Source organism: Rousettus aegyptiacus, unplaced genomic scaffold (genome assembly GCF_014176215.1).
Source record: "Rousettus aegyptiacus isolate mRouAeg1 unplaced genomic scaffold, mRouAeg1.p scaffold_m13_p_17, whole genome shotgun sequence".
In the NCBI taxonomy this organism is placed as follows: Eukaryota; Metazoa; Chordata; class Mammalia; order Chiroptera; family Pteropodidae; genus Rousettus; species Rousettus aegyptiacus.
The window spans coordinates 35587786-35613506 of record NW_023416292.1 but is presented as its reverse complement, the minus strand read 5'-3'; the positions used below and the strand labels follow the sequence as shown (position 1 = coordinate 35613506).

General features: G+C 38.8%; 4 protein-coding genes and 1 pseudogene across 14 annotated transcripts in view; 2 read left to right on the top strand and 3 right to left on the bottom strand.

Annotated features, from left to right (window-relative positions):
- The window catches only part of WDR47 (WD repeat domain 47), a 45012-nt gene extending 39649 nt beyond the window's left edge, over nt 1–5363 (bottom strand). For 2 of the 8 annotated variants that reach the window (XM_016155614.2, XM_016155616.2), the window contains exon 1: nt 5114–5361. The gene's annotated coding sequence lies outside the window, so the exon portion shown is untranslated. Of the gene's footprint in view, nt 1–661; nt 4849–5113 lie in introns of those variants that run through there. The other 6 variants (XM_016155610.2, XM_016155612.2, XM_016155613.2 and 3 more) reach the window with 4 other exon arrangements.
- On the top strand, nt 5054–5542 carry LOC107516111. The gene has a single exon (XM_016155548.2). It carries the CDS (start codon nt 5054–5056, stop codon nt 5540–5542), a length of 489 nt encoding a protein of 162 aa, XP_016011034.1.
- Nucleotides 5543–11326: 5784 nt separating this feature from the next.
- LOC118613111 lies at nt 11327–11445 on the top strand (annotated as a pseudogene).
- Nucleotides 11446–12882: 1437 nt separating this feature from the next.
- Nucleotides 12883–19660, bottom strand: TAF13 (TATA-box binding protein associated factor 13). Its single transcript, XM_016155609.2, has 4 exons — nt 19544–19660; nt 18676–18754; nt 15086–15183; nt 12883–14164 (listed from the first exon to the last, which is right to left on the bottom strand). Exons 1-4 carry the CDS (start codon nt 19568–19570, stop codon nt 13994–13996), a joined length of 375 nt encoding a protein of 124 aa, XP_016011095.1. The 5' UTR covers nt 19571–19660; the 3' UTR covers nt 12883–13993.
- Nucleotides 19661–19683: 23 nt separating this feature from the next.
- CUNH1orf194 (chromosome unknown C1orf194 homolog) overlaps nt 19684–25721 on the bottom strand; it is an 88905-nt gene continuing 82867 nt past the window's right edge. For 2 of the 4 annotated variants that reach the window (XR_004955269.1, XR_004955267.1), the window contains 2 exons: nt 24745–24837; nt 19684–19791 (listed from right to left, as the gene is read on the bottom strand). Coding sequence is in view for 1 of the 4 variants with exons in the window: in XM_036235114.1 (XP_036091007.1) it covers nt 24830–24837 (8 nt within the window). In the remaining 3 variants the exon portion in view is untranslated. Of the gene's footprint in view, nt 19792–21309; nt 21629–24367; nt 24838–25721 lie in introns of those variants that run through there. The other 2 variants (XR_004955268.1, XM_036235114.1) reach the window with 2 other exon arrangements.

Sequence of the window (25721 nt, the reverse complement as noted above, 5' to 3'; positions counted from 1 at the left end):
ATCAGGGTGTTAAGACATGAGAATTTTAGCCTTAAAAACAAAATGTGTACAAAGTTTTATTTTATTCTTAAATAATACTTTTTGTTCATTTGCTTCAAGCATGTTTAAGACCTATCAGACCTCTGTCATGTTTCAGACTTCAGAATGAATGCGCTTATGAGTCAGAAAGGTCACAAATTGTGTCACTAATCTTAAGAGAAACCTGATGGGCAAGTATGAACAGATCAAAATAAGTCCGTTCTTTAAAACAATTCAAAATGTGAATCCCACTTACCAGCGAGTAACGACGCCACCACTTAATTATACAATTATTATCAGCTATTAGGTGTAGCTAAGAACTCAAGGTTTCCTGACTCTGAGCCAGAAAGCTTTCAGTATTAATCATGCAAAGAATTAAAGAAGTTTTAAACATTTTATCCCTTAAATCGTCAAATCGTCACAGCGGCTTATGAAAATTCAAACGTTTAAGCAGAATTTCAACCTATACACACATAAATAAGATGTATAGAAAGTTCTGAATCTTAATATTTGTAATAAAAATTAAATTTAAATTCTAATCACTAATTAATGCTATATCAACTAATTAATGTTACATCAACTAAGATCAAAGTAAAATATATAAATTCATATATTATTCCTTTTTTATGTGTTTGTTTTTTACCTTATTTGCGGGGAAAAAGATGCTTTATCCAAGAACACAGTTTCACCTTTTGTTATATGATGAGACCACAGCTATAGTTTTCTGTCACACCTAAAGCCAAGATTCCAAAAGCATTTTTTGTAAAACAGAGTAAAATTGTCCTTCATGTTCTTTTTTCATTCATGCTTTTTTGTTTTCAAAGAGAAAAGCAGAATTTAAGGTATTTGTGTATACTTCAAAAACTGAACTACTTAAAAAATGGATTTTTCGTCAGTAAATCAACATTCTAAACATATTAGGAACTGAACCAAGTCACAAAAATTTAAAAATGTACTGAAAAAGCCAAAATTATACAAGAATTAACTACTGAAAGAAGTACCATAGAGTGTATACTATATAATTACCTATTAAAGTTTTCCATTCTTAACTTTTTGACTTTCTTAGAATTTATATATTTATCACAGAACTGAGCTGAAAGATTCCTTAAATCCACTCCTATTTAATACAGAATATCCAAATACTTATCTCTGACAGATGGTCTGCCAACCTCTACATAAAAGCTTGCAATGATGATACCCCCAAACATATCTGTGAAAGGCAGTCTTTTAAGATGGTCATCCATAAGCTTACTAGTGTTTACATCCTTTTGCAGTTCCCGGCCTTTGAGTGTGAGCTGGATTTAGCGACTCACTTCTAACTAAGTACAGCAGAAATGCTGCGATGTCACTTGCAAGATTAAGAGAGACTGAAGTATCCATCTCGAGTGCAGGAATGTGCCCTCTCAGACTGCTCACTCTCGAGGAAGTCCACTGCCGTGTCAAGAAAAAACCTTGTGGAAAGATCCAAGTGACAAAACTAAGGGATGCCTCCAGGTAACAGCCAATGAAGAATGGAAGCCCTCAGTCCAACAGCCTACAAGGAACAGAGGCCCACATCACTGAGACTGGAAGGAGATCATCCCCCGAGTCAAGTCTCCAGGTGAGACCACAACCCCTGTGGCAGTGTGACTGCAACCGTGAGTGACCTTAAATCAGGGACATCTAGCTGGGGTGTGCCTAGATTAGAAACAGTGAGATTTGTTGTTTTTAGCCACTAATTTTGGGGTTAACTTCTTACATAGCAATAGATAACACAAAATATCAATTTTCTCACAAGTATAAAAAGGTTTTTTCCTAATATTAAATTGAAATCTACTTTCTTGGGACTTTCATCTAGTTATGTCTTCAGAGTCAGCATAATAGTCTATCCTGTTAAAAACTTTCACACATTTGAATCTGACAATAATCATGTCTATTCATCACAGAGATTTCAGATTTCCTACCATTCTAGTCATTCTCCTCTTAACATTTGTTAATCTGCCTCTTAAACATCCAAAATTGAACTTAAAACACCATATGTAGTCTGGTCAGCAACTGTATAACACTTCCAATGCTGGGGACACTTTAAATGAACACATCTAAAATATGAAGAGTACTGTAAAAGAACTACAAACAGAATGCATGGAAGTTCAGAGGAGTAATGCGGTTTCCTGCTAAGAATGGGTTTGAAGGGCTGTTAATATCCTAATACACAGAGGTGGGAAGGGAAAAGGCACTAACATTTATTGTGCATTTATTATGTCAGGCCCTGTGCTAAACCCTCCATACCTTACCTGTGTAATTCTTACAACTGTATAATTTCATTTTACAGATGATTACACTAATGCTCAGAGATGCAGGTACTTGTCTAAGCACACACAGCAAAAAAATCTGCAGCAGCAAGAATGAGACGACAGGGTCTATCTGACTAAAATTCTGTAACCTTGCCACTATAACATTCTTACATTTGGTATAAAAACAAGAGAGGATAATTAGGATTCAAGTAATCCTGAGACTAATGCAAAGTTGGAATTCAACTTATTTCTTGTGTTATGTAGTGATTTATCATTCACTGACTAAGTCTAAGGCAATGCTTCTTAAACTTTTCTCCAAAAGGGTAGAAGAAACTGAACGTATCCCCCAGAGAGCCCTTAAGCATTAAATATCTCTGAAATCTTTGAATTTTACCTTAGAAATCAGTGTGAATATTATGTTGTCCATGCTATTTTTGTTTCAGTCTAAAAACAGTATTTTTTAATGTAAGTATTCAAGTGAAATTGATAGCATCTCCATAAGTGTGTGCCATGTTATGTGACCACGGATTTATCCCTTGGCACATAGCAACTTACTCTAATAGTCCAAATACTCCTATTTGAAAAGCATAGGTCAAAGAGGACAAAGTAAGCTATTTCTTTATAATTCAAGAACCAATGATCAACGTTTGATATTCGTTTAATACCAAACGAAACTCAAGTAAGAGTTATTGGCTATAGCCTTGTTTTTTAAATATGAAAACATCCTACTGAAAGCAAGATAGCAGCCTTGACCCACATATAGTGAGGAAACACCCTTTTCTCCATGTCACCACAGTAATAAAGAACGTCCGCCAAGGAGTAGAGATGTACCTTAATAGTTCCCATGAGCCTTTAAGGCCATTGTAAAAAATAAGGTCCTGGACCTAAAAATGCTAAATAAGTAGTTCATGCAGAAAATGTTAATTATCCTTTCCAATGCTCTATTAAAACCTCCACTCTATTAAAAGGTAATCAATAGATGATTTAAATTTTCCTTCCAGAGTGATTTCAAATACATCATTTTGTTCAACTTTAGAGCCTATTCCCAGACTAAAACAATAGCAGGTATTATTCCCGTTCTACAGATCTAAAAATCAGAGTCAATAGTGGGGTAAGTAGCTCTTCCAAGATTATAATCAGTAGCAAAGGGAAACTTAAATCCAGGCAATGACTTCCAGCTTACTCATCTACTAAGGAAAACTGCATCTTTTCACACTTATATTTTGAACTGTTTCTCAAACTGCAGCATATAGCAAACATATCACATGCTGTCCATGCAGTAACTGATAAACTGGATTTCTCAAATAGAGGAAGATGTTGAATACAATTATGTAACTAGAAACACAAGATAGTACCCCTGTTCTCTTATGATATATTCCTATTACTGGCTTTTAAAGATGGGAGCAGGAGGGAAAAGAATTAAGAAGTCAGAGGGCTGGAGATAAAGAGGCTAAAATCTCTTCACACACAAAAATATCACATATCTAGTGCACCTGAAATTAATATAATACTGTAACTGAAAAAAATGTTAAATACATATTTATAACGGCATCTAAATTCTTTTTTTTAAACCTAACAATATACTGTTATTGGCTTAATTGCTTATGTGTTCTTTCGCTGTATAATAATTTTTCTTCCCTGTGTGGAAGCAATCTACCCCCAAAACCTAAGGTAAAATTGTTCATTACACCTTCCTCCTAAATGAGACTTTGAGAATGTCACATAAAAGAAAATGGGCTCTTAGGCGTTTCTCCTTTCCTGTAAGATATCAATGCAACACATGCCAACACTGGAGACAAAAAATTTCGACTTGGATTTACTGTGAAAAACGATTTCTAGCATACCAAAAACCTCCGTGTTAATTTCTGTGCCATTAACTTCTGGAAGTATTCTACGAAGTCTACAACAAAGGATGGGAAATAAGAGGATCACAACCTATGAATCTGGGTGGAACAAAGACTTCTCCTTTCATTATGCAGAAAAAACCAAGTTGCCAAAAACGCGCCGCTCACATACCATGCGTGGTTACTGACTGCAAGTCTGGGTATAGAAAAGAAAAAATCAGATGCTGATCAAATGCCGCCGCTGCCTACCCCTGCCCTGCCCATTTTGCCCAAGGCCTGGCCCCAGAGCTACAGCCCCAATCTCTTTCACCCCAATATAAGGAACTGGCTTAAACCTAGGAGCTCTATAACCTCCCGCGTCTCCTGTGCGGACGCCCCCCTTCAACACGCAATCCCCGTTCTCAATTCAGTCGCTGCCCTTCCTCCGGACCCCAACCCAGACCCCCAAAAGGCTGCTCCCAATGACCACGGACCTAAGAATGGGCCAAACCCGGCCCCGCGGTGCTGCCCCTCGCCGCCGCTAGCTCCCGGCCTCGCAGCTCCCTCCCCTCCTCCCGATCAAGGCGTGCCCACTCCTCGCACAGGCTCCGCGGAGCAGCGAGAAAGAATCAGCGTCGTCTGACCCCCTCCGCCTCTCGGCAGCACCGAGATGGCACAACCCCTGCGGCCGCTTACTGCCCAGGGGCGAGCAGGGCCAGGGCGCGCGGCGTCGCTCGGTCCCTAGAGCCGGACGGGCAGTGAGGGGAAGGTGTGGTCCAGGGGCGGCGGCCTCGCAAAGGGCCGGGCCGTGGGGGCCTCACTCCTGACCCCGGTCCCACACAAGCCTACCCAAGACCGTCCTCGCGGACCGCGAGCGCCGCCCTCGGGGTCGCCTGGGTCGGAGCCGCATCTGGTAGTGACAGGTGGCGACGGGTGACCATGGCAACGCGAGGTGTGCGGCGCGGCCCGACTCCGCCTCCGCCTCCCGGAGCCACTCACCTGAGGGCAAGCCCAGAGAAGCGGCGGCGGAGAAAGCGGCAGGGAGGCCGGCGGCCGGGGCTCCGAAGCGGCCGGCTCCGGGCGGGGTGGGGCGGGAGCGCGAGGGCGGTGGTCTGGGCTTGGCGTCGGTTCCCCCGCGCGTCAGTCCATCAGCCCGTCAGCCAGTCCTTCCTCCCGCCTGCCCCTCCCAGGTCGGCGGCCGCTCAGCCTAGCCTCTTGCAGACTGCGGTTGTCAAGCGGTGCCCGAGCGAGCTCCAGCCCCGAGCCCAGCCAATCGCCGCGCTTCTCCGAGGCGCCTCAGGACCCCGCCGAGCGGGGCGGCCACGCAGGTGCCTGCGCGGAAAGGAAAGTCGGCTGGGCGGGCCCAAGACCGGCAAGGTGAGAACCCGCCTGAACAGCCCGGCTCCCGGTCCGAGCTCCAAGGACTAGCTGGACCGGGAGAAAGAGCCGGCGCAGCGATTGCGTGAGACCTGCAGCCGAATGCAGACCCTTTGCCCGCTGTGACCGTGCTTCCCGAAATAGCGCGAAGGGGGATTGTCGCCTCGCAATCTAGAGTCCTCTGCGCATTAGAATAGACTCTTAATACGCCTCCCCTATAATTTATTAATAAAAGCTAACAAAATAAATCTTGCCTCCGCCTCTTTTCGCCGCTTTTCCAAGCAAGCCCCATTTCCTTCCTCAAGCTCCAGCTGCTTATTTGTTCCCTTGATTTCTCATTTTGTGATGCTGATCTAGCTGAAGCATTTGTCAGTTACTTAACATTTAACGTGTTCACAGTTTACTATCCCTTTTGTATGTAAGCTCCTAGGCAGCGAAACTTCACTATTTCCCACTTCTTCGGTGTACTTTGAGGACATCCATTAACCAGACCACACATCCCTGGAAGATAATCACCAAACCAGAAGCTAAGAATGCAGGAGTGAATGAACTTTTTACTATAAGAACTCAGGGTTTTTTTCTTCTTCAGAACACTCTGGGTATTGCCTAGTTGTGTTTCTGTTTGCAAACACTAAGACCCCTGAATAAGTATTTATCATTTATTTCTAGCCAAAGCCTCCTGATTTCATTTACCCTTGGTGTATAAGCAGTCTTTCAAAAATACATATGATGCCCATCTGGGCTGAATTAAGCATTCAAGGAGTAACCATGTAGAAATAAGGAAGAATATAGTTTACCTCATCCTCACAAAGGCTAAAAGCCAACATTGAACTGGGCCTTTCAAGTTAGGGAAACGTAAAAAGAGACTGATGAGAATAAACATCAAAAACGTTTCTAGAACAGAAGAATTTGATATAATATTGATATGATAGAATTTGATATAAGTTAATATAAAAGAAAAGATAGCTTGAGGAAAAGGTTTTAAGAAAAATATTGACAAATTCAAGGAAAAGAATTTGAACAGAGAAGCTGAATTGCAAAACTTCAATTGCCTAGTCCTGGAAGAAAGTCTTCATTAAGAACGCTCTCATTGATAACTGACAGATGAACAAATATAAACACACTATTACCCCAAGTCTTGATGTTAAAAAAATAATAATTTTGAAAAAAAAAAATTAAAGAGTGGGAAGATACGATCTAACCTAGAAATAGTTTTCAATTACTTGACCAGTATACATCACCTGAAAATCTGCTTCTCAATCATGGGTCTCAAACAACAGCAGTTCCAAGAACCAGAACCATTAACATATTTAAAATATATAACTGGATCTAGAAAGAGTTACTACTTAAGGATAATTTGACAAACATCTGACCATTAGGGGCAAAGTGTTATAAAAAATAAAGAACCTCACTTCTGGTACTACACATTTGTTTTGGCATTCATTAATAACAAAATGAAGGGTTTGCCTATGTTCTCAAAGCCTCACAATCTCCCTTAAGATGCCAGCTAATTATTCCTATTTAGAGATTATGGGAAATAACCCGCCCAAAGTCAAACAACTGATACGTAGCAGAGCCGAAATTCTAACCATTCTGACTCTTAAAACCTCTTCCCACTCCACTGTATAAACAACTGGAAATTTTAGCTTGAAGAAAATGGTAGAGAGAATGAAAGGTCTTCTTCATGTTTATATCCCCTATATTCTATGGCAGTGTCATTGACATCTCAATTTTCAATAGTCATCAGAATGTTAGAAGCAAATACGTAACTATTAAATTTATATTATATTTCCAGAAAAGGACGCAAGTAGGAAAAGAACCAGGCACCGAAATACAAAACATCTGGTACATCTTATCACTTGTACACTGACAAATGCATTGATTGTGTATTTGCTTCCTAATGTAACATCAAGTTTTACACTACAACCTTAATAGCTGTTAGCCTGAGGTATTACCTTTCCTTCTGTACTCAGTCACACTGGTTAAGATTAGATCTTCTTGTCTTTCACTCTAGTTGCTGTAAAGCAGTGAATTGTTCCAAAAGGACAAGGCTTTCTTAGATGAATGACTGTCCTTAGATCCAGAGGTACTGCCTCAATCATTCACCAAATATTTATTGAGTGTCTACTCTGGATCTGGAACTAGGTTAAACACCATTTGAAAATGCAGGTTCTAACTTGACAGAATGACTCACAGTGCCTTTTGACATAAATGCCTACAGGCTAAGGTGGACCCCTTTTAACATGATTCTCAAATCTCACTTCTAAAAGAGGAAATAGAAGATTTTGGTTTTCCCCAAAGAGTAGAAAGGAATCTTTGAGTACAAACCTAAATTAGGAAATCTTGCCTCAAGCTGTTCAGGGGAAGTTCACTGGGGATAAGTAAACTTGTTTTAAAAGCTCCACTCTCATTACATTAGAACATACACTCACAAGTACACACGCAGAAGAGCTGTATGTCTGAGCCAGCAGTGCTCTGGCTCTGAGAGAACAAAGTACCTCCACTGCTTCTCCTTCAAACGGATTCAAGGGTTATGTAGGTAGAATACCAGTTCTACCAGCTCTCCTGTCTAGACCCTAAAAAAATCTTAAATTATATGTGGACAAGTAAACCTAGTAAAGAAAAACACCTTTTTGTTTCAGTATGAAAGAGTTGTGCTTTTATTTATATTAAGTAAATATCTGGATGTTATATTAAAAACAAAAATAAACTTTAAAATATTTTGTTTTGGAAAAATATATTTATTCCATTTTAATTTAGTCATTGAAATATTTCGAAACTTACCCCCAAAGAGAAAACTTATGTTAGGAAATGTTAATAATACATAAAGCACATTAATCATCATCATTTTGGATGGGTGTTTTAGGATAAGGTTAGTAAGTTTCTAGTAATAAGCTTGAGATCATTTAGTAGAACTTGCTATGAAGATGGAAGAAAACCATAGACATTCACCAGAACGAGTTTAGGTAGGTGTCTTATTGTAAGTTCATATGCCGCAAAAAAACTTATATAAAAATCTTATTTCAGAAAAATTAAACATAGTATTAGTATTTCTTTTAGAGTTAGGTAACTAAGTAGGCTCTTTCCTAATAAATTTTCAGGAAATTGGCCATGCAAAAGCAAATGACAAGATTATTTACGTTTTAGTAACTGCTCTTCCTAACTTAAAAGTATACACCCAAGGATTTCAAGGCAATTTACGAGGCTTTCAGTGTCAGTATAATAAAGTGAGCACGTACATAGGTCTCAGTATGACATATATGAATTAGGATTTTATACAAAAGTTCAAATTGAAACGCCTATCAATCTATCAGTAATATATAAAAAATCTGCTCCTACAACTTTAGAATTTCATTTATCCAGACACTATATAGCAAAATGGTACCTCTGCCATGCCTCAAATACAATAGGTGCTTAATAAATACTTATCTGATATATTAAAATGTTTTCCTTACAATGGAATATTACTTAGCCATAAGAAGAGATGAAATACTGCCATTTGCAACAACATGAATGGACCTCGAGATAATCATGCTAAGTGAAATGACCTAGCCAGAAAAAGTTGAAAATCACATATCACTTAAACGTGGGATATAAACCTAAAAGCAATAAAGGAACAGGACAAATAAAGACTCACAGACATGGACTATAGACTAGTGTGGGGAGGGTGGTGGTAGATGGGATAAAGGGGGTCAAATATGTGGTGACAGAAATTTAACCAGGGGAGGTAAACACACAGTGTAAATATATATATGCCTTATTGTTAAAGTGTACAGATAAAACGTATTGGATTTCGTTAACCATCATAAAAAATAAATTAAAAAAAAATGTTTTCCTTGATTCCACTCCACAACAGTCTGACTAGCTCATGTAGTCACTTACCAGTACCCAGAAAAGCAGCAGCCTTCAATTATGCACTTAAAGCCTTGCTCACAGGTCGTTCATCCTTCAGTCTCTATTTGTGGTAGGAAAGAAAGCACAAGGACCCTAAGAAAATTGGGCCTGGAGAATTGGGAATGTTCTGCGATGCAGGAGTTCTTACAATGTTCTTGATAATCAGGCACAATGCTCAGTGTTGTCAGCTCTTTAGGAGCAGCTATGAAGCTTTCTTGAAGAACTTGGAAGTAAAATTGTCTTCTTTGAATTATCTCTGATATCAACTTTTAAATAATTAGAGTAGAAATATGCAAAGTCACCTTTAAAGCCCACAAACGGATTATGATGGAGTACTTATTATCAGTAGAAGTAAAAACTCATGTCGTTTCCAGTCTCAGCAACAAGGCAATCTTGAAGGTAGTTCTCCAGGCAACGCACCCCCTCTGCAACGCTTCCAGCCCTGGGAGCCATTTTTCCTGTTTCTGTATTAACTTTATCCTCGTCTTACCCAATGCTGTAAGGCAATGAATTCATCTAACTCCCCTCATTCTGATTCACCCTCATAATTATATTTCAATTTCCCACATGTGTCTGCCTAAAGAAGGGAAGAATTTGCCAATTACACAGATGCAAGTTTTACATTGGTAAACTGGCATCCATTCTCAAACACTGGTTTTATGAGCTTGGTTTCTGTGATCCACCCCAGAGATGAATGTGCCATCCATTTGCTGATGAAATCAGTTTCTGAGCCTGCAATACTGTGAACCAAACTCTGGATTATAGTACATTCTTCCAAGTAACACAACCTCTCGAGGTGTCTTGGGAAGTGGCCAAACAACTCTCCAGACAACACCTCTCTCCACTGATGAGAGGCCAACTGAACTATTTTCTCCATTTTAAAATTTCAGTATTTAGAATTAATATTACAGGTTTACTTAAGAGAACCAGTTTAAATACAGTAAGACTAGTAATTAAGTGAATCATAGATATACTGGATACTCTGCTTAAGCATGTAACAAATATGCTAGCTAAAAAAGTAAAAGGTATGATTTATTTTAGAGAGCTCCACTTAAAACAAAGTAGGGGAAGGAAGCCATTGAAGACTTTTTAAAATTTAGACGTGCCAACCAAATGTGACGGGTGCTACCTTGCTCAGATCCTCCTGCAAATGAACTGTGCTAGGCAGAATAACAGTCCCCCTGAAAAATGTCCATATCCTAATCCCCAGAACCTGTGAATATATTACCTTACATGGTAAAGGAGCCTTTGCTAGTATGATTAAGGGCCTTGAAATGGAGAGATTAGCCTGGGTACCCAGGTGGGTCCATTATAATCACACAGGTCCTTAAAAGCAGAGAACCTTTCCCAGCTGAGGTCAGAGATGCAACATGGCTAGCTCTGAAGATGGAAGGGGACAGCCTACAGAAGCTTGAAAAGGCAAGTAAACAGATTTCCTCCTAGAATATCCAGAAAGAAACAGTAGCCCTGTTGATAACGTTGATTTTTAGCTCAGTAAGGGCCATTTCAAATTTCTGACCTAGAGAACCAGTAAGACAATGATTTTATGTTGTTTTAAGTCACTAAATTAGCAGTGACCTGTTACAACAGCAATAGAAAACTAATACACCAACTCAAAAAGATACTTTGAGACAAATCAGATTTAAACAGGGATTGGCTATAAAATGGAATATTGAGAAATTAGTGTTAATTTTTAAGCTATAGTATTATTAGGGCTACCTTTTTAAACTTTACCTGTCAGATACATACTGAAATATTTATAGGTTAAATAATATATCTGAGATTTCCTTTAAAATAATACTGCTCCTCTCTGCTAAAAGAGGTAGAATAGGTAAGACATTAAATCAGCAAAATGTTGGTTAATTGTTGAAGCTGGGGGCTCAGAATACTAGTCTATTATTGTGTATACTTGGGATTTTCCATAGTAAGTTTAAAAAAAAAGCCTACCACAATGCTACTCTGAATAAGCCTGATCCCATCTGATCTCGGAAGTTAAGCAGGGTCGGGCCTGGTTAGTAATTGGATGGGAGACCACCTAGGAAGACCAGCTGCAGTAAGCATAAAAAATTAAAAAAATAAGAGATCGTAAGCTGACAAGGTCCTTGCAATCTGTGAGGTCTGAGGTCAACCAAGGGTTGCCTCACCTAAAAAAAAAAGCACTGTCCAGAAGAATTTTGTGATAGCAGCTCTCATTACTGGAAGAGAGACATACTGCCTTAGAACTGTTTTTAAGTAAGCTCATGACTCAAGTCAATGCACATCTGTTATTTTTGTCTGCCCAGCCTCGTTCCCTTTCCTAATAGTGGTACTAGCTCCCACCTTCACTCCAAGCCCTTCTTCATCACAAAGGTAGGGCTTGAGATTCAGGCTATAGTACAAATTCTTCCTGGCCACAGTGATTGGTTCGTGAATGACCAGAGACAGCACAGTCATAATCCTTGCTTGGAATTCTCTGTATCAGGAAGTGAAGTAGCTCCCTTGATTAGGAGTTATATGGTTGGAACCCTAGAACTACTGGCCATCATGTCGCCATGACATACTGAGCTTCCTGAGAGAGTAAAACTAAAATTACGATAAAGATGGGCAGTCTTGATTCTCCTCAAGTTCTTAGACCCCATCAACCCTGGGGTCAACTCCAGTCCTTCTTTCCCTTGTTTGAGTTAGATAAGCCAATAAATTCCTCTTTTTTGTTTATGCTATTTTTAAGTTCTATCACTTGCAACCTAAAAGTCTAATGTGAAGTCCCACAAAAAAATCTCCTTACATGGCCAGGGTCATTACCAAAATAGTAAGACTAATAGCACTGCAACAGACTAAATCTTGTTCCCCTAAAATTCATATTTTGAGGTCCTAAACCCTCATCTGACTATACTGAAGAGAGAGCCTGTAAAGAGGTGATTTAGGTTAAATGAGATCATAAGGATGGACCCTCATGCAACAGAAATGCTTCCCTTTTAAGAAGAGAAAGAGACAACAAAGCTCTCTCAGCCATGTGAGGACACGGAGAGAAGGCAGTTGTCTGCAATCCAGGAAGAGTCCTCAACAGAACCTGGCCATGCTGGCACCATGATCTTGGACTTCCAGCCTCCAGAACTATGAGAAAATAAATATGTTGTTCAAGCCATCCAGCCTACAATATTTTGTTATGGCAGCCCAAACAGACTAATACGGGCACTCAGTATAACTTTCCTAGTACCAGTTACTACCAGTTTCTTCTTCAGAAGTAAACCCTGATTAGCAAAAATAGTGATATATTAATCTTTTATTATTCCACTCCTATGCTTGATTTCAGTTTAGATTGGTATTACTTTTCAGGTGGTTTTTACTTTTTTAAAAATAACAAAAGAATTAGCCCAGCTATCTTAAATTTCACTATCAATTCAAGGCCATTATAATATATTAAAAGTTCTTAGATTAAGCAGCTTGAATTATATTACCAATAATGGAGAAAAAAAAGATGATAAATCAAAGTGGAAAAAAAAAGAAAAATCGCATAGTCAAATTCAAGTATAAATCTTTAATTTTTCATACTCTATTCCTTATATCAATAGGTTAAGAAAGTAAAATCTTCTTAAGTACTGATTTATAGTTAATGTTTGAAGGTGGCACACAAGACATTCCGCTTCACAAAGAGTAATATTCAGTGATCCCTTTAAATTGTTTTAATCCTTATTTTAAACTAAGTGCAATAATTTAATACCATAAGCTAAATACACACAAAACCTGTATATCCTGAACTACAAAACTGGTTTCCACAGTCACATACGGTTTTAGGCAAGCACACATTTCCATAAAGAACAAGTACTAACAAATACGTCAATAAAACAGTGCCCTAAATGCTTATCTTGCCATCAGCTTTTTAAGTAATGCCATTCCTGCTACTATAAGTATTTATTTTTAGAAGCTGTAATCTGACCTGGGGAAATGAGTTCTCTTAAAACTTGACAAACAGTATACTTTAAACCCAAAGGGTTTTAAATTAAAGCCTTCCTTCCCACACACGAGTGTTCACATGAAATTTTTAGTTTCTCCCCTGCCAAAATGACTATCTAAAGAAAAGAATATTAAAACAAATTACCTTAAGACAGATAAACACTCCTACAAGACTGTATTTTCTTAAATCTTCTCCTTAAAAGAAACACAAACCAGTTTACTATCTTTATAACCTCTCAGACTACTGTAGTCTAAAAACTTCAGAGTAAATGAAACATGTGTCTTAGCTACCATAAAGTCAAAGATGCCATTTAAATTTCACATATTAAACAGCTATAGTATAGCCTACAATGGCACAAACACACCTGATACACAAATACTACTTCATTATTTAGACAGTCACAAGTCAGAAGGTAGTACATAGTTTGCAAGGTCCTTCAACTTACATGTGCTCATTAAAACCCAGTAAGTAATTCAGGTATGGTGATATAATAGCAGGCAATTAAAGGCTCAAATAGCATTCTAAAATCGAAGATATGAAGATAAAGGTGGGAAACTTGGTATTTCTCCATCTTTCACTTACATGGCTAGGTAGCAGGACCTTATTATAGAAAATATACATAGAGCATATGGTTTCCCCAGAAGATAATGAAGCTTCAGAAAGTACAAAAGGTGTCAAGAGCCATAGTTTGCTTCATCAAATGCTTTTCTAGCTCGTTTCAATTCTTCATTCATAGTAAGCAAGTCTTTAACCCTAGCAAATTTCCTTGGGTCCTTTCGAATCAAGAAAACAATATCTTCAACTTGCACTCGCCCTTGTCTTCCAATTGACATTGCTTTGTGAGTCTATTATAAAGAAACATATTAAAGTCAATTAACTTTTTAAAAAATATAACATGTTACTTTTTTAATCTGCACTTACTTAATGCTAGTGAGTCTGAAGCTTTTCTCTTTTAGTATAGCTATGCATTTGTGAGTTTTCTTTCTATTTATGTCTTCTGTCCACTTTCTGTGTTATTAGCAATGTTTCTCTTAATGTTTTGTAGACATTTTTTAATATTAAAGATATGAAAAACATCAAATTTCTTTTGTTTTTGGTATATGTAGTTTTTGCCTTCATTTGCATAAAATAATTTTGTAATTTCTTTGTAACCACCAATTTCATTTAAGGTTTGTATCTACCTTAATAGCCAATAAATATTTGTCGGTTTTCTTAAAATCAAATCTCATCCCCTATCACTATATATTTATCCTATGCCAAATAAAAAAAGGTTCATCATAGGTTATTTCTAATGACTGAAAAAAGGGAAACTAAATATTAAGGCATTAAGTAAACAAATTTGAGCATATCCATTCAATTACTATTATGAAATCATAATAGTAATAGAGTATTACATAATGACATGGGGAAAATGTTCTAGACTTACATAAACGGAAAAGTAAATTTTAAGACTATATATATGATTTCAACTTTATAGTTTAAAAATATATGAAAAGACAAAATATTCACCAAAATCTTAGCATTAGTTGTCTGTTGTATGTATACACATATATGTATATGTATACATATATATCTGTGCGTATATATATATATATAAAATCTTCCTTTTTAATGATAAATAGTAACCAGTAACTTCCATAAAACAGTCACTCAAATGGATAGCTTATTTCAAAAGGATGCCATAGTCCTAGTCTTATCTAAAAGTTAGAATTTCAAATTTATTCCTCAATTAACTATGACCAATTATAAAAAAAAAAAAATCTTACCATTTCAGTGATGAACTCTATGACAAGGTCTTCAAGAATATCCACTGACTCAGTATAAGGATTCTGGTCATCCCCAAACCCATACATCATACATCGTACTGAAAAAGGAACATTTTGTCTACTTGAATAAATTTAACATTTGATTAAAGACTTTTTTCAAATTAGAATTAAACCAGGTTGTAGAAGATATTGGTATAAAAATAAATTTATATTGTATTTGTTTCCAAGTATGATTTTGGTGTAAAAGGTTTAACCACAATCTCATAACCAACGTTACTGATAGGTAAAAACTCCCCTTCCCTCCCAGCTACTGAACCCTGACACCTACATTCTTTCCCTAACCTCTATCATCCACTCACCAACAACCCCAGAATACCTTTAAATAGGCAGGGACAGGATGAATGGCAATGGCTTAGCCTTTACTGGGAGTGTGTGTCAGCATTGGGAAACAGAAGGCAAAATTCTTTCTCACGTTACCAATGGGAAAAGGACATGAGAGAAAGTGATCTAATTCCCTTCTACTAGGAAGACCAGAATAATCAAAAGGAGACAGCAAAGGGCTCATTATACAAAATCTTGACATTTCATTCTCTAGATCAATGCAAGTGCCAGCACAGCCCTTTCAGGCTTCATCTTAAGGAACCATAAAAAATACAAAAGCAAAGACAAGTCTAATACAGAATGATATAAATAACTGCTAAAAGCTAAACCTTACATAACCCCAGGTACTGCTTTAAGCCCTTCACATATATAACTCATTTACTCCTAACAATCCTTTGAACTTGATATTATTATTAACCCCACTATATGTAGATGAAAAAATTGAGGCACCAAGATAAGTGACTTACCCAAAGTCACACAGATAGTAAGAGATTGAACCTGAATCTGAACTCGGCTGATCCGGCTCCAGTCTATACTCCTACCCACAATGGTAGTAGTACACGTCTTAGAAGTTTAAGACATAAGATCCACATAGATTCTTGTCCTATAGCCTATAAATTCCCAGTTACTTCAAGGACAAGTCCTTGAACCCTCCTGAAATTATATGCAAAATTTTTATACATTTGTGTGTGTCCATTTTTCTGGGATGAAGAATCAACTCTTATCAGATTCTCAAAGGGATATATAAATGTTAAGAAACTCTGTCATACATTGGAAATGTTCTGTATCTTCATCTGAGTGGTGGTTACAAGTATATGTATATATGTACAACACACCAAGCTGTTCACTTAAGACTAATACAATATACTGTAAGTTTTACATTTTAAAAAAATGGAAGGAACTCTTTGAATACTTCTAAAGGCAAGAATGAGTACATTAAGAATTCCTATTTAGGAGAAGCAAAAGCTGGTAGAACTGAAAAGAGAAGAAAGTAGTTCAGGCCTAGGGAAAAAAAAAGGGGTGACTTGGAAGTTAGCCTGGGATAGGTTTATACTGGCAAAAGCCTTGAGGTCCAGATACAGGAAAAAACAAATACAAGAGCCAATATTCTCTCTCTCTTTCTTTTGGATTCTGAAAAATGTTTGCTTTTTCTCTTTGAGATAATTTCAGACGTACAAAGGATTTGCAAAAATAATGCAGAATTCCCAAATACCCTATGTCCAGCTTCCCCTTATGTTAACATTTTACATAACCATGCACATTTATTAAAACTAAGAAATGAACACTGGTACAAGTACAGAACTTATTCAGATTTTAAGTTTTCCCACTAATGTCCTTTTTCCGTTTCAGGATCCCACACTATTTAACTGTCATATCTCCTTAGTTTCTTCTGATTAGTGACAGTTCATCAGACATTCCTCATCTTTGATGACCTTGACACTTCTGAATACTAGTCAGTTATCTTGTAGAATGTCCCTCAATTTGGATTTATCTAATGTTTTCTCATGATTAAGATCATGGTTATGTATTACCAGAAAAGGTACCACAGAAGTGATGTGCCCTCATAATGCATCATATTGGGGTATATGATGTCAATATATGTCGCTAGTGATAACTTTGATGACTAAAGTAATGTCTGCCAGGATCCTCCACTGTAGGCTTATTATTTTTCCTTCAATATTTTGAGGAAGAGACAATGTCATTAACATTTTGATGGGTAGAATTCACCAGTAAGGAAAAACATTTCACTGGAAAAGAAAAACATATTAAATAGGAAGTATGTAAACTGTATTTGATTAAAGAGTCTGTGAAGACATAAGCAAATACCAATGAATTCTTTCAAACTTACTGTGTTAGCAAAAAAGTGTTTTTTAAGTTTTAGAACAGGTCTTGGTCAGCAACATATATCAAGATTCAAGTAACAAATAAACAGACTCATGGACATGGACAATAAACTAGTAGTTACCAGAGGGTGGGGTGGAGGGGGAAGGGGGTAAATAGAAGGGGTAAAAGGGGTCAAATATATGGTGACAGAAAGAAATGTAACTATGAGCGGTGAACATACAATGCGATGCAACATATATATGCCTTACTGTTGACTTGTATACCTGAAACTTACTGGATTTCGTTAACCAATGTCACCATAATAAAAATTTATATATATTATATACATACATACATACATATATATATATATATATATATTCAAGGAAGACAAGGAGAAGGCTGTGATGATTCTAAATTTTTGTCAGCACAAAAATAAAGCAATCCAAGTAGAACAAAAGTTTCTGCTAAGAACCAACAATGCAAGCATCACTCCGGGATGCTCTGGTGTAGAAACCCTCTTTGTATGCTGACATAAGATGTAAAACCACGTACAAACGGAGTAAATGGCATCAGAGATGGAATAAGGAGCAGTCAGCTTTAGGTGAGGAACTGACACATGAAGGAGAATCTGAGAGGTTAAAAAAAGAAAAAAACATCAACTGGTTTCAAGAGCCTCTAGGAATCGCTTATATCGAACTCAACATCAATAAACCAGGTATCCAAGTGTTGCCCTATCTGTCATACTCAACCATAACTATATGTAATGGCCCAGGACTGGGAGATGGGGAGCACATTCTCATGGTGCCTTTCAGGGGTTGGGCTACACCGTCAGTAGTAGCAGCAGCATTCCCTCCTGCTGCTGACAAAAAGGGTCGAACAGGTCTACTGAGGGAGCAGAATAGAGGATGGATACATTATAATCTCTGTGCCGCTATAACACACTTTTACCACTTTCTTGTCTTGTCCTTTGCCTTTGTCCAAAGCTCCAACTTAATTCCTACCCTTGGCACCTGTTCTAGGATCCATCCTAACTTCTGACTTACAGTCAAAGGAAATCCCTGCTCCTCTGGCAATGTGAAGGAAGTATGTTTTTAGGCTCTAAATGGAAACACTGATCACATTTCTTCATTTAATAAAAATGTGCGTATGTGTGTATATATATGCATATTTTATTTTTTTATATTTATACACACACATATATTTATAAATATAAAAATTGGGGTTAGGATCATTACTAGCTATGACTTGCAAGTTAAACAAAATATTATAGGCAAGTCTGAGAATACTGTCTCTACAGGGAAATACATTCAGAATAAATTTACTTTGAATGCACATGTCCAAAACTTTTTATCTATAATAAAATCATTGTACATATTACTTACACTCTTTAGAAAAAAGTCTCTTTCTTTTACCCTGTCCACCTTCTGCACCTCCTCCAATTTCTTCATTTTCTTCCTCAAACTAGAAGTGAAAATGTATACATAGAAATGTCAAGTAATGGCACTGTTTTAATTTTTTAATAATTAATTCCCCCCCCCCCCCGCCCATTTTCAACAATGATATGCCGGAAAGCCTAAAGCAGCATTTTAGGGCCTTGAAGCCTATTAGTCCAACCTCCGATTCACGTAGGAATGGCTTCTACACTGTCCCCAACAAATAATTCTACTGCCTGTCCTGGAAGAATTCCAATGACCATATATATTTTTTTAACCAACTAAGTTGGCCTGCCAGTTTTACTATTAGTAGAGTTGGTATTGAATCAAAGCGAGCTAAACTATATAGCTAGGAACTTTCCTTAAGTAAGCCTTAACCCCTTTTTGTGACAAGAAAACCGAACCTCGATTAAATAACAGGCTCACGGAAAATACAGATTTTGAAATGCAGGCTCCCGACTTTCGGTCCATACTTTACAGTAAGCATATAGTTCTGTTAGCAGTTAAACTGTTGGTTGATAATGAGCGCTAATAATTATTTAGCTTTGACCTCCGGTGATTCTCTAGGCGTTACAAAGGGTGTGTGGCCGATATGGTCCAAGAGCAAAGGAGAAGGCGCCACCTTCCTATTCTTCCTTCACGTCCTGCCCTAAGTACTAAAAAGATGAATCGAAGCGAAAGGCTAGCACCGCGGGTAGTTCCCGACTCTCTCGGCTGAACTCACTAAGGAAAACAGACCCGATTCCGAACTCGGTCTCCGCTACTGTACCCGAGGGACTGAAGAAAAGAGCGGGTTGGAACAGAGATGCTCACTCACAGTAGGGTCCTCTTCCTCGTCCGCCATCCCACCAGGCAGCCCACAGAACCCGGCCCGCGTAGCTTCGAGCGAGTTTTACTACTTCCGCCGCCTCACTTCCGGTGACGCGAGGGCCGGGGCGGGGCCTCGCGGGCCGGGGCGGGGCTTCGCTGGCCTGGCCTGCGAAACTGGAGCTTGCGCGCGGCGCCTAGGAGCGCAACCTGGGCGCTGCTTGGGGCGAGCCCGGTGAACTCTTGGCTCTGTAATCCCTAAAACGGAATTAAACGTTAGCAAAGAAAAGGAAGTCATGGATTTGAGGAAATTGTTCTTCACGAGGGGGCGGTTCCACCCCTTAGACTAAGGGTTTAAATTTTTATGCGGAGTTTTTGGTCAAAACGGTGATTGGGAGAACTACGGGCAACCATACGAATATCCCTAGGCTAAAGCTAGGGATATAAGATGTTACGCGATGCAAGAGATGATGCCACACAAGGAAAAAATTGTCCCACCATACACTATTTTTGAATGTCCTGCCAAACATTCGTGTGAGTGAAAAATCTTTATAATTATCTGAGCCTGGAACCTAACTTGTTTATACACACGCATACATAGCCCTGCCCCTGACTCCTGGCACAGAGCTCCTAATACCCTTGTAAATTCCTAAGTGGTAAGCGCACAAGGAGCATCTTTTGTTCTAATGAGGAGACTAGAGCTCTGGGATGACTCCTGGATGGGGGCTGGTCACCAGAAAGAGAAAGCCATGATTAGATGCTTGGACTTTTCAGCCCCATTCTCCAGAGAGGTGAGAGAATTAGAAATGTAGTTAAGCGATCGTACCTATAAGAGGCATAAAAGTCCCAATATTAGGAAGCTCAGGGAGTCTCCAGGTGGAGGAAAACATCTCCGTTGGGGGACGGTCTTGTACCCTAACTCCATGGAGATAGAAGCTCTGCAATCAGGACCCTCCCAGGCCTCGCCTTATGTATCTCCTCATCTGGCTGTTCTTCTGCATCATTTATCATATCCTTTAATAAACTGGAAAACACAAGTGTTTTCCTGAGTTCTGTGAGCTGTTATAGAACTAATTGAAAATAAGGGGCAGGAGGTCATGGGAACCTTCAATTTGTAGCCAAGTTAGACAGAAGTTGTGGGTATCCTGGGGACTTACTACTGTCACGACCATTTAAGTGGTGAGGAGGTGGTCTTTTGAGACTGAGACCTTAACCTGTGGGATCTGACACTATCTAACTTGCACCACGGAGACAGTGCAAGAATTGAGTTAAATTGTAGGACACCTACAATCTGGCATTGCAGAATCACTTGGTATGAGAAAACAAAAACAAAAACAAAAACAAAAAACCCACACATTCATGACCAGAGTGTCAGAAGTGAAGTGTACTATATGAAAGTAAAAAACTGAGAATTTTTTCCAAAACACCAACTACTCTGAAATTGGACAGATGTTATACATTGTTTTGTTTGGAACTTATCCAGAGCTGCGAACAATTTCAGGAAATAATGTCACCAAGGGCCACATCACTTATAATAATTTGAATACCCAATACTCACTGGAATCAGTTCATTGTAGCTCCAGCATTCATGATACTTCTATATATAGGTGAAAGCATCTAAAATCACTATACCCTCTAGTATAGTCATGCCTGAGCATTTACATATTGAAACACATAATTTACTGTCTTTATTTTACCTTTACAGTTAGGGTATTATATATCATTTTAAAATTATATGGGTAGTTAAGTATATTAGTTATTTATTGTGGTGTAACAAATTATCCCAAAACTTAGTGGCAAAAACAATAAACATTTATTGCAGTGTCCATGGGTCAGGATTCTAAGTGCAGTTTAGCGGGGTGCCTCTAGCTCAAGGTCCCTTCTGTTGCAGTCAAGGTGTTGGCTGCAATCTCGCCTGAAGTATTGATGGGGGAGGATCCACCTCCAAAATTATTCATGTGGCTGTCAACAGGATTCAGTTCCTTCAGGTCGTTAGACTAAGGGCCTCAGTTCTTCACTGGCTGTTGCGAGAGGCCTCTTTCAGTTACTTGCCACATGTTCCTCTCCATAGGGTAGCTCACCACATGGCAGCTGGCTTCTCTCAGAGATGAGAGAGAGAACCAGGAAGAACACCCAAGACAAAAGCCACGGTTTGTTTTGTTTCTGTTTTGGAACCTAACTTCGGAAGTGACATCCTATCACTTCTATTCACTAAAAATTAATAAGTGCAGCCCACATTCAAGGAGAGAGGGTTATACAAGGATGAGAATACCAGAAAGCAAACATCATTGAGGGTTATCCAAGAGGCTGCCTACAGCAGTAGCTGATATCATCTGTAAATTTCATTTCAGAATAATAAAGGAGACATTATATATATTTGTTATTTAAGGTAGATTGTTGAGTCCAATAGGGTTGAGAACTGCTGTGTTAGGTAGTGATGAATGCTGGCCTTTGTCCAGGGGATCTGGTGTAGAATATTCAGTGTCCATTATCAGGGGAGTGGATAGGTGAAATGTGCTGAACGCACACCAAGGAGTACTATGCAGCAATGGGAAGCAATCGACTAGTGACACGGACAGAGCTTAGAAACGTAGTGCTAAATTTAAAAAGTAGAAAACACAATGAGATCTATAACACAACACCATTTATGTAAGTTAAACATGCATACATATTTTACAGGAACATATAAAAATGCATGGACATTAAATACATTAGGAAGGTAGCAGCATCAGAGATATGGGAATAGAGATGAAAGGAATGCATAGGTAAACAAGTGAAAGATTTTGGAAGGGCCAGTTATGACAGTATGTCGTGAACTATGGAGTAGGGGAAAAAAATTGCAGTGTTGTGAGCAGAGCAGAAATGAAGCACAGAAAGTGAAAAGTCATGGTGTGCTTCTACAAGGTGTTTTGGGTGAATTGCCGTAGCCCAGATTGTTGGGTGGTGTGCAGGAAATGAGGCTGGAAGGAAGCTGGAGTTATACTGTAAAAGGCCTTGCATGTTCTCTTTGGGACTGAACAAACTGTCAGAGTTCCTAGACAATATTTACGCCCCTATCTTTTTTTAAAAAAAAAAAAAATCACTTTAGCAGGGAGACTACCTAGGATGATAATGATTGGAACCTGGATTAAGAAGAAGAAAGAACTTTAAGAGAAGACTTTACAGAACATTATGTCTGAATTAATCTGAGCACTGTGGATACAGACAGTCACATCCAGATTAATAGAATGCTATTAATATAAATTGGAAAGTAAAAAAAGAAAGTAATTAGGGAAAGAATAAAATGTGTCCAGTCTGAGTGTGAGAGTCTAGAGATGTCCCTTCTAGAGATGGGACTGCAGGCCTGGAAAGCCACAGAGAAATTGGGACTGGAGAAAATGGTATGAAAGACATAAACAAAAATGTGATCGTTTAAAGACTGCACAGGAGCAAAGGCAACAGAGAAAGGAGGCAAAGGGCATATCCTTAGAAAAGGTATCCAGAGAAAGAAAAGATGGCTTGAGAGGTAGCAAAAGATAAAAGGCAAAAGACAAAAAAAAAGGAGAGAGGAGGAGGAGAAGGAGGAGGAAAATATATTTTGGAAGCCAAAACAGAAAAAAATTCAAAAAGAAGCAAGAGGTTAGGTGTGTTCGGTGCCACAGAGATAAAGAGATTTAAGAAAAGGCCTTGGGTTTGACAATTAGGAGGTGGTACAATAATCTTAACAAATAGTTTGAGGGCAAGATGGAATCCAGATTTTAAGAGGTTAAGGAATGAATGTATCGTTGGATGGCGAAAGGTGGAAAAGCAAAGAAAGGAAAGTAGCCTTAGAGGATAGTAGGATCAAGGAGAGTGAATTTTGAATAATTGTTGAATGAATAAGGCTGTGAATTTGTGTCATTTAGCTAATTGTTAGGAAAAGCCAGGTTTTCATTATAGCAAAAAGTGTTCCGAGCTTTTAAAGAAATGGACAGAAGAGATTTGTTCACAGAAGAATGGAGTCAGCAGAGAGGCAGACAGGAGTAGTGGATAAAAGGGAGAGGTAGGGCTGATGTGTGTGAGAATAATTTGCAAGGGATACGGGGGGTTGGACTCAGAAAAGAGGAAAGCAGGAGGCTGGGTGGTGGGCTTGAGGCATGATGGAAGTGTACCAACTAGATCCAAATTCTAGGCCGAAACTGTGCAGACCTGTAACCCCACACAAACTTCATTTCTTTAATATAGTTTTTCTTCTCTGATTCAGGCTGGTTTTGCCCAGATAATGGCATTGTAACTCACTGGTTTTTTTTTTTTTTTTTTTTCACCCTTATCCTTCTACCTTTGGATGCCTGCACCGTTAATCAACTAAGCCTCAGGTCTATAATCATGCAGAAAACTGGTTTTGGGTGGACTTAGGATGATAACATCTTGGCTTTAGATGTGTTACAGCCCCAGGCCCACTGAAGCAGAACTACCCTACCAGCCACAGGACCAGACCATGGGCCCAGAACATGGGACCAGATGGCTGATTCCTGACACGATAATCAACTACCCCATCCCCATCCAAACATCAGTGTCCACAACCCCAACTCCTTTAGTTTCCATGACTACTGATGTTTCCTTATATGATCTGTACTCCCAAGACACCTGGGGAGCTGGGTTGTTGAGAGCAACAGTTTGCCTGTGTCTCTGGGACTTGCAACTCTCTAAAGAAATCTTACTTTCTTTGCTGCAAAACCTGCACATATCTCTTCTTTGCCTTAGACAAGCACAGCCAAACAGACCCCTTTTTGTCCCAACAGTCCTTACCCTCACCCTGTTTCCCCTTTACCCCTACTCCCTCCCCTCTATCCCAGGGTATAGACTTCTGCGATGCTATTCCCTGTTTGGGGCTTAGTGAGATAGTGTCATTTTTTAAATGGCTTGCAGAGTTTCCACAATAATCTTATGTAGTCTTAATCATCTGCTTGTTTACCAAATAATGTCCAAACCCTGGTTAAACATACAGGCTCTGAGGTCAAATGAGTTGGGTTTGAAATCCTAAGTGTACTACCTATCATCTATGTTACTTTGAGAAAAATTATTTGACCTCTCATTATATCCATTTCCTCATCAATGAGATGAGAATAAGCTACTAACTTTATAAGATTATTATGAGGCTTAGACGTGTTAATACCCATAGGGTGCTCTGGGTAATACCTGGCATATGGTAAACATTCCGTACGTGTCAGCTATTTTTATTCAAGAAATTACCTTTCAGTGCGATGGTCTGCTGTTCATGAACTCTACATTACAGTTCCACAAGGCCACGTTCAGTTGTTCATGCAACACATATTCATCAAGCACCTGTAAAATGTTCAACACTTGCTATGGGACTGTAGATAAATGATAGACAATGCGAATACAAGCCCTGGGCTTATGAACCTTACAGTGCAGCAGGGGGACATGAATTAAATAGATACTGTGTTGCTCCAGAAGTTTATGATTGAGGGTAGGGGGCCCAAGGTCAGAGAAGACTCTCTTGAGCAAGGGAGGTTTGAGCTGAGACCTTAGTGATGAATGGAGTTACGTCAGTGAAGGAGGAAGGGAAGAGGGTGCTGTGCCCCAAATTTATTTTGGACTTTCCCATTTCCATGCCTTTGATTGCTCTTTCCCACTAGAACAACCTTCCGTTCTGTTGAAATGCTACATGCCTTTCAGGCCCAGCTCCTTCATAAAGCCGTCCCTGAGCTCTCAGCCAAAAGCACTTTCTCCTTTATGCTCTGAAAGCATTTATTTTTCATTTTCTTTTGACATTTCTCACTTTATACTGTATTTTCTGGTTATTTATACACACAGTTTATCTTGTCTACTAAATCTTAAACTTATTAAGAACAGACTCTGTTTCTGTTTCATCTTTGAGCTCCCAAAGGCTGGCACATTCCTTACACTTAAAGAGTCCTGGAACAAATATTTGCAGCATAAATTAATGCCTGTTTGACATCCCTTTTCAAATATGTTGTAATTCAAATAAAGCTATTGTTGCAAGCTACTGAGCTTACTCTTTGGTTAAACCAGAATGCCATCGTCAGGGTCCCCATGACTGATCAGTGTTTGCCACAGTAACTGCAACAACCCTAACAAATGTGCCACTGTTCTTGACTGACAGGCATTTGGCAACAACTGCTTGTCTTCCCACGGAGGCTGAAATGAACTGAGGAAGGACTGTCTGAATTGAGTCCCCAGCCAGT

What these genes read in the sequence shown, in the direction of transcription:
- LOC107516111 (XM_016155548.2), top strand. Translation starts at nt 5,054, where the DNA reads ATGGCAACGCGAGGTGTGCGGCGCGGCCCGACTCCGCCTCCGCCTCCC.
- TAF13 (XM_016155609.2), bottom strand. Translation starts at nt 19,570, where the DNA reads ATGGCGGACGAGGAAGAGGACCCTACT. An exon ending in ACGAGGAAGAGGACCCTACT is followed by an intron (nt 18,755 to 19,543) that starts GTGAGTGAGCAT and finishes TTTCACTTCTAG; the next exon opens with TTTGAGGAAGAAAATGAAGA. An exon ending in TAGAGTTCATCACTGAAATG is followed by an intron (nt 14,165 to 15,085) that starts GTAAGATTTTTT and finishes TCTTTATAATAG; the next exon opens with ACTCACAAAGCAATGTCAAT.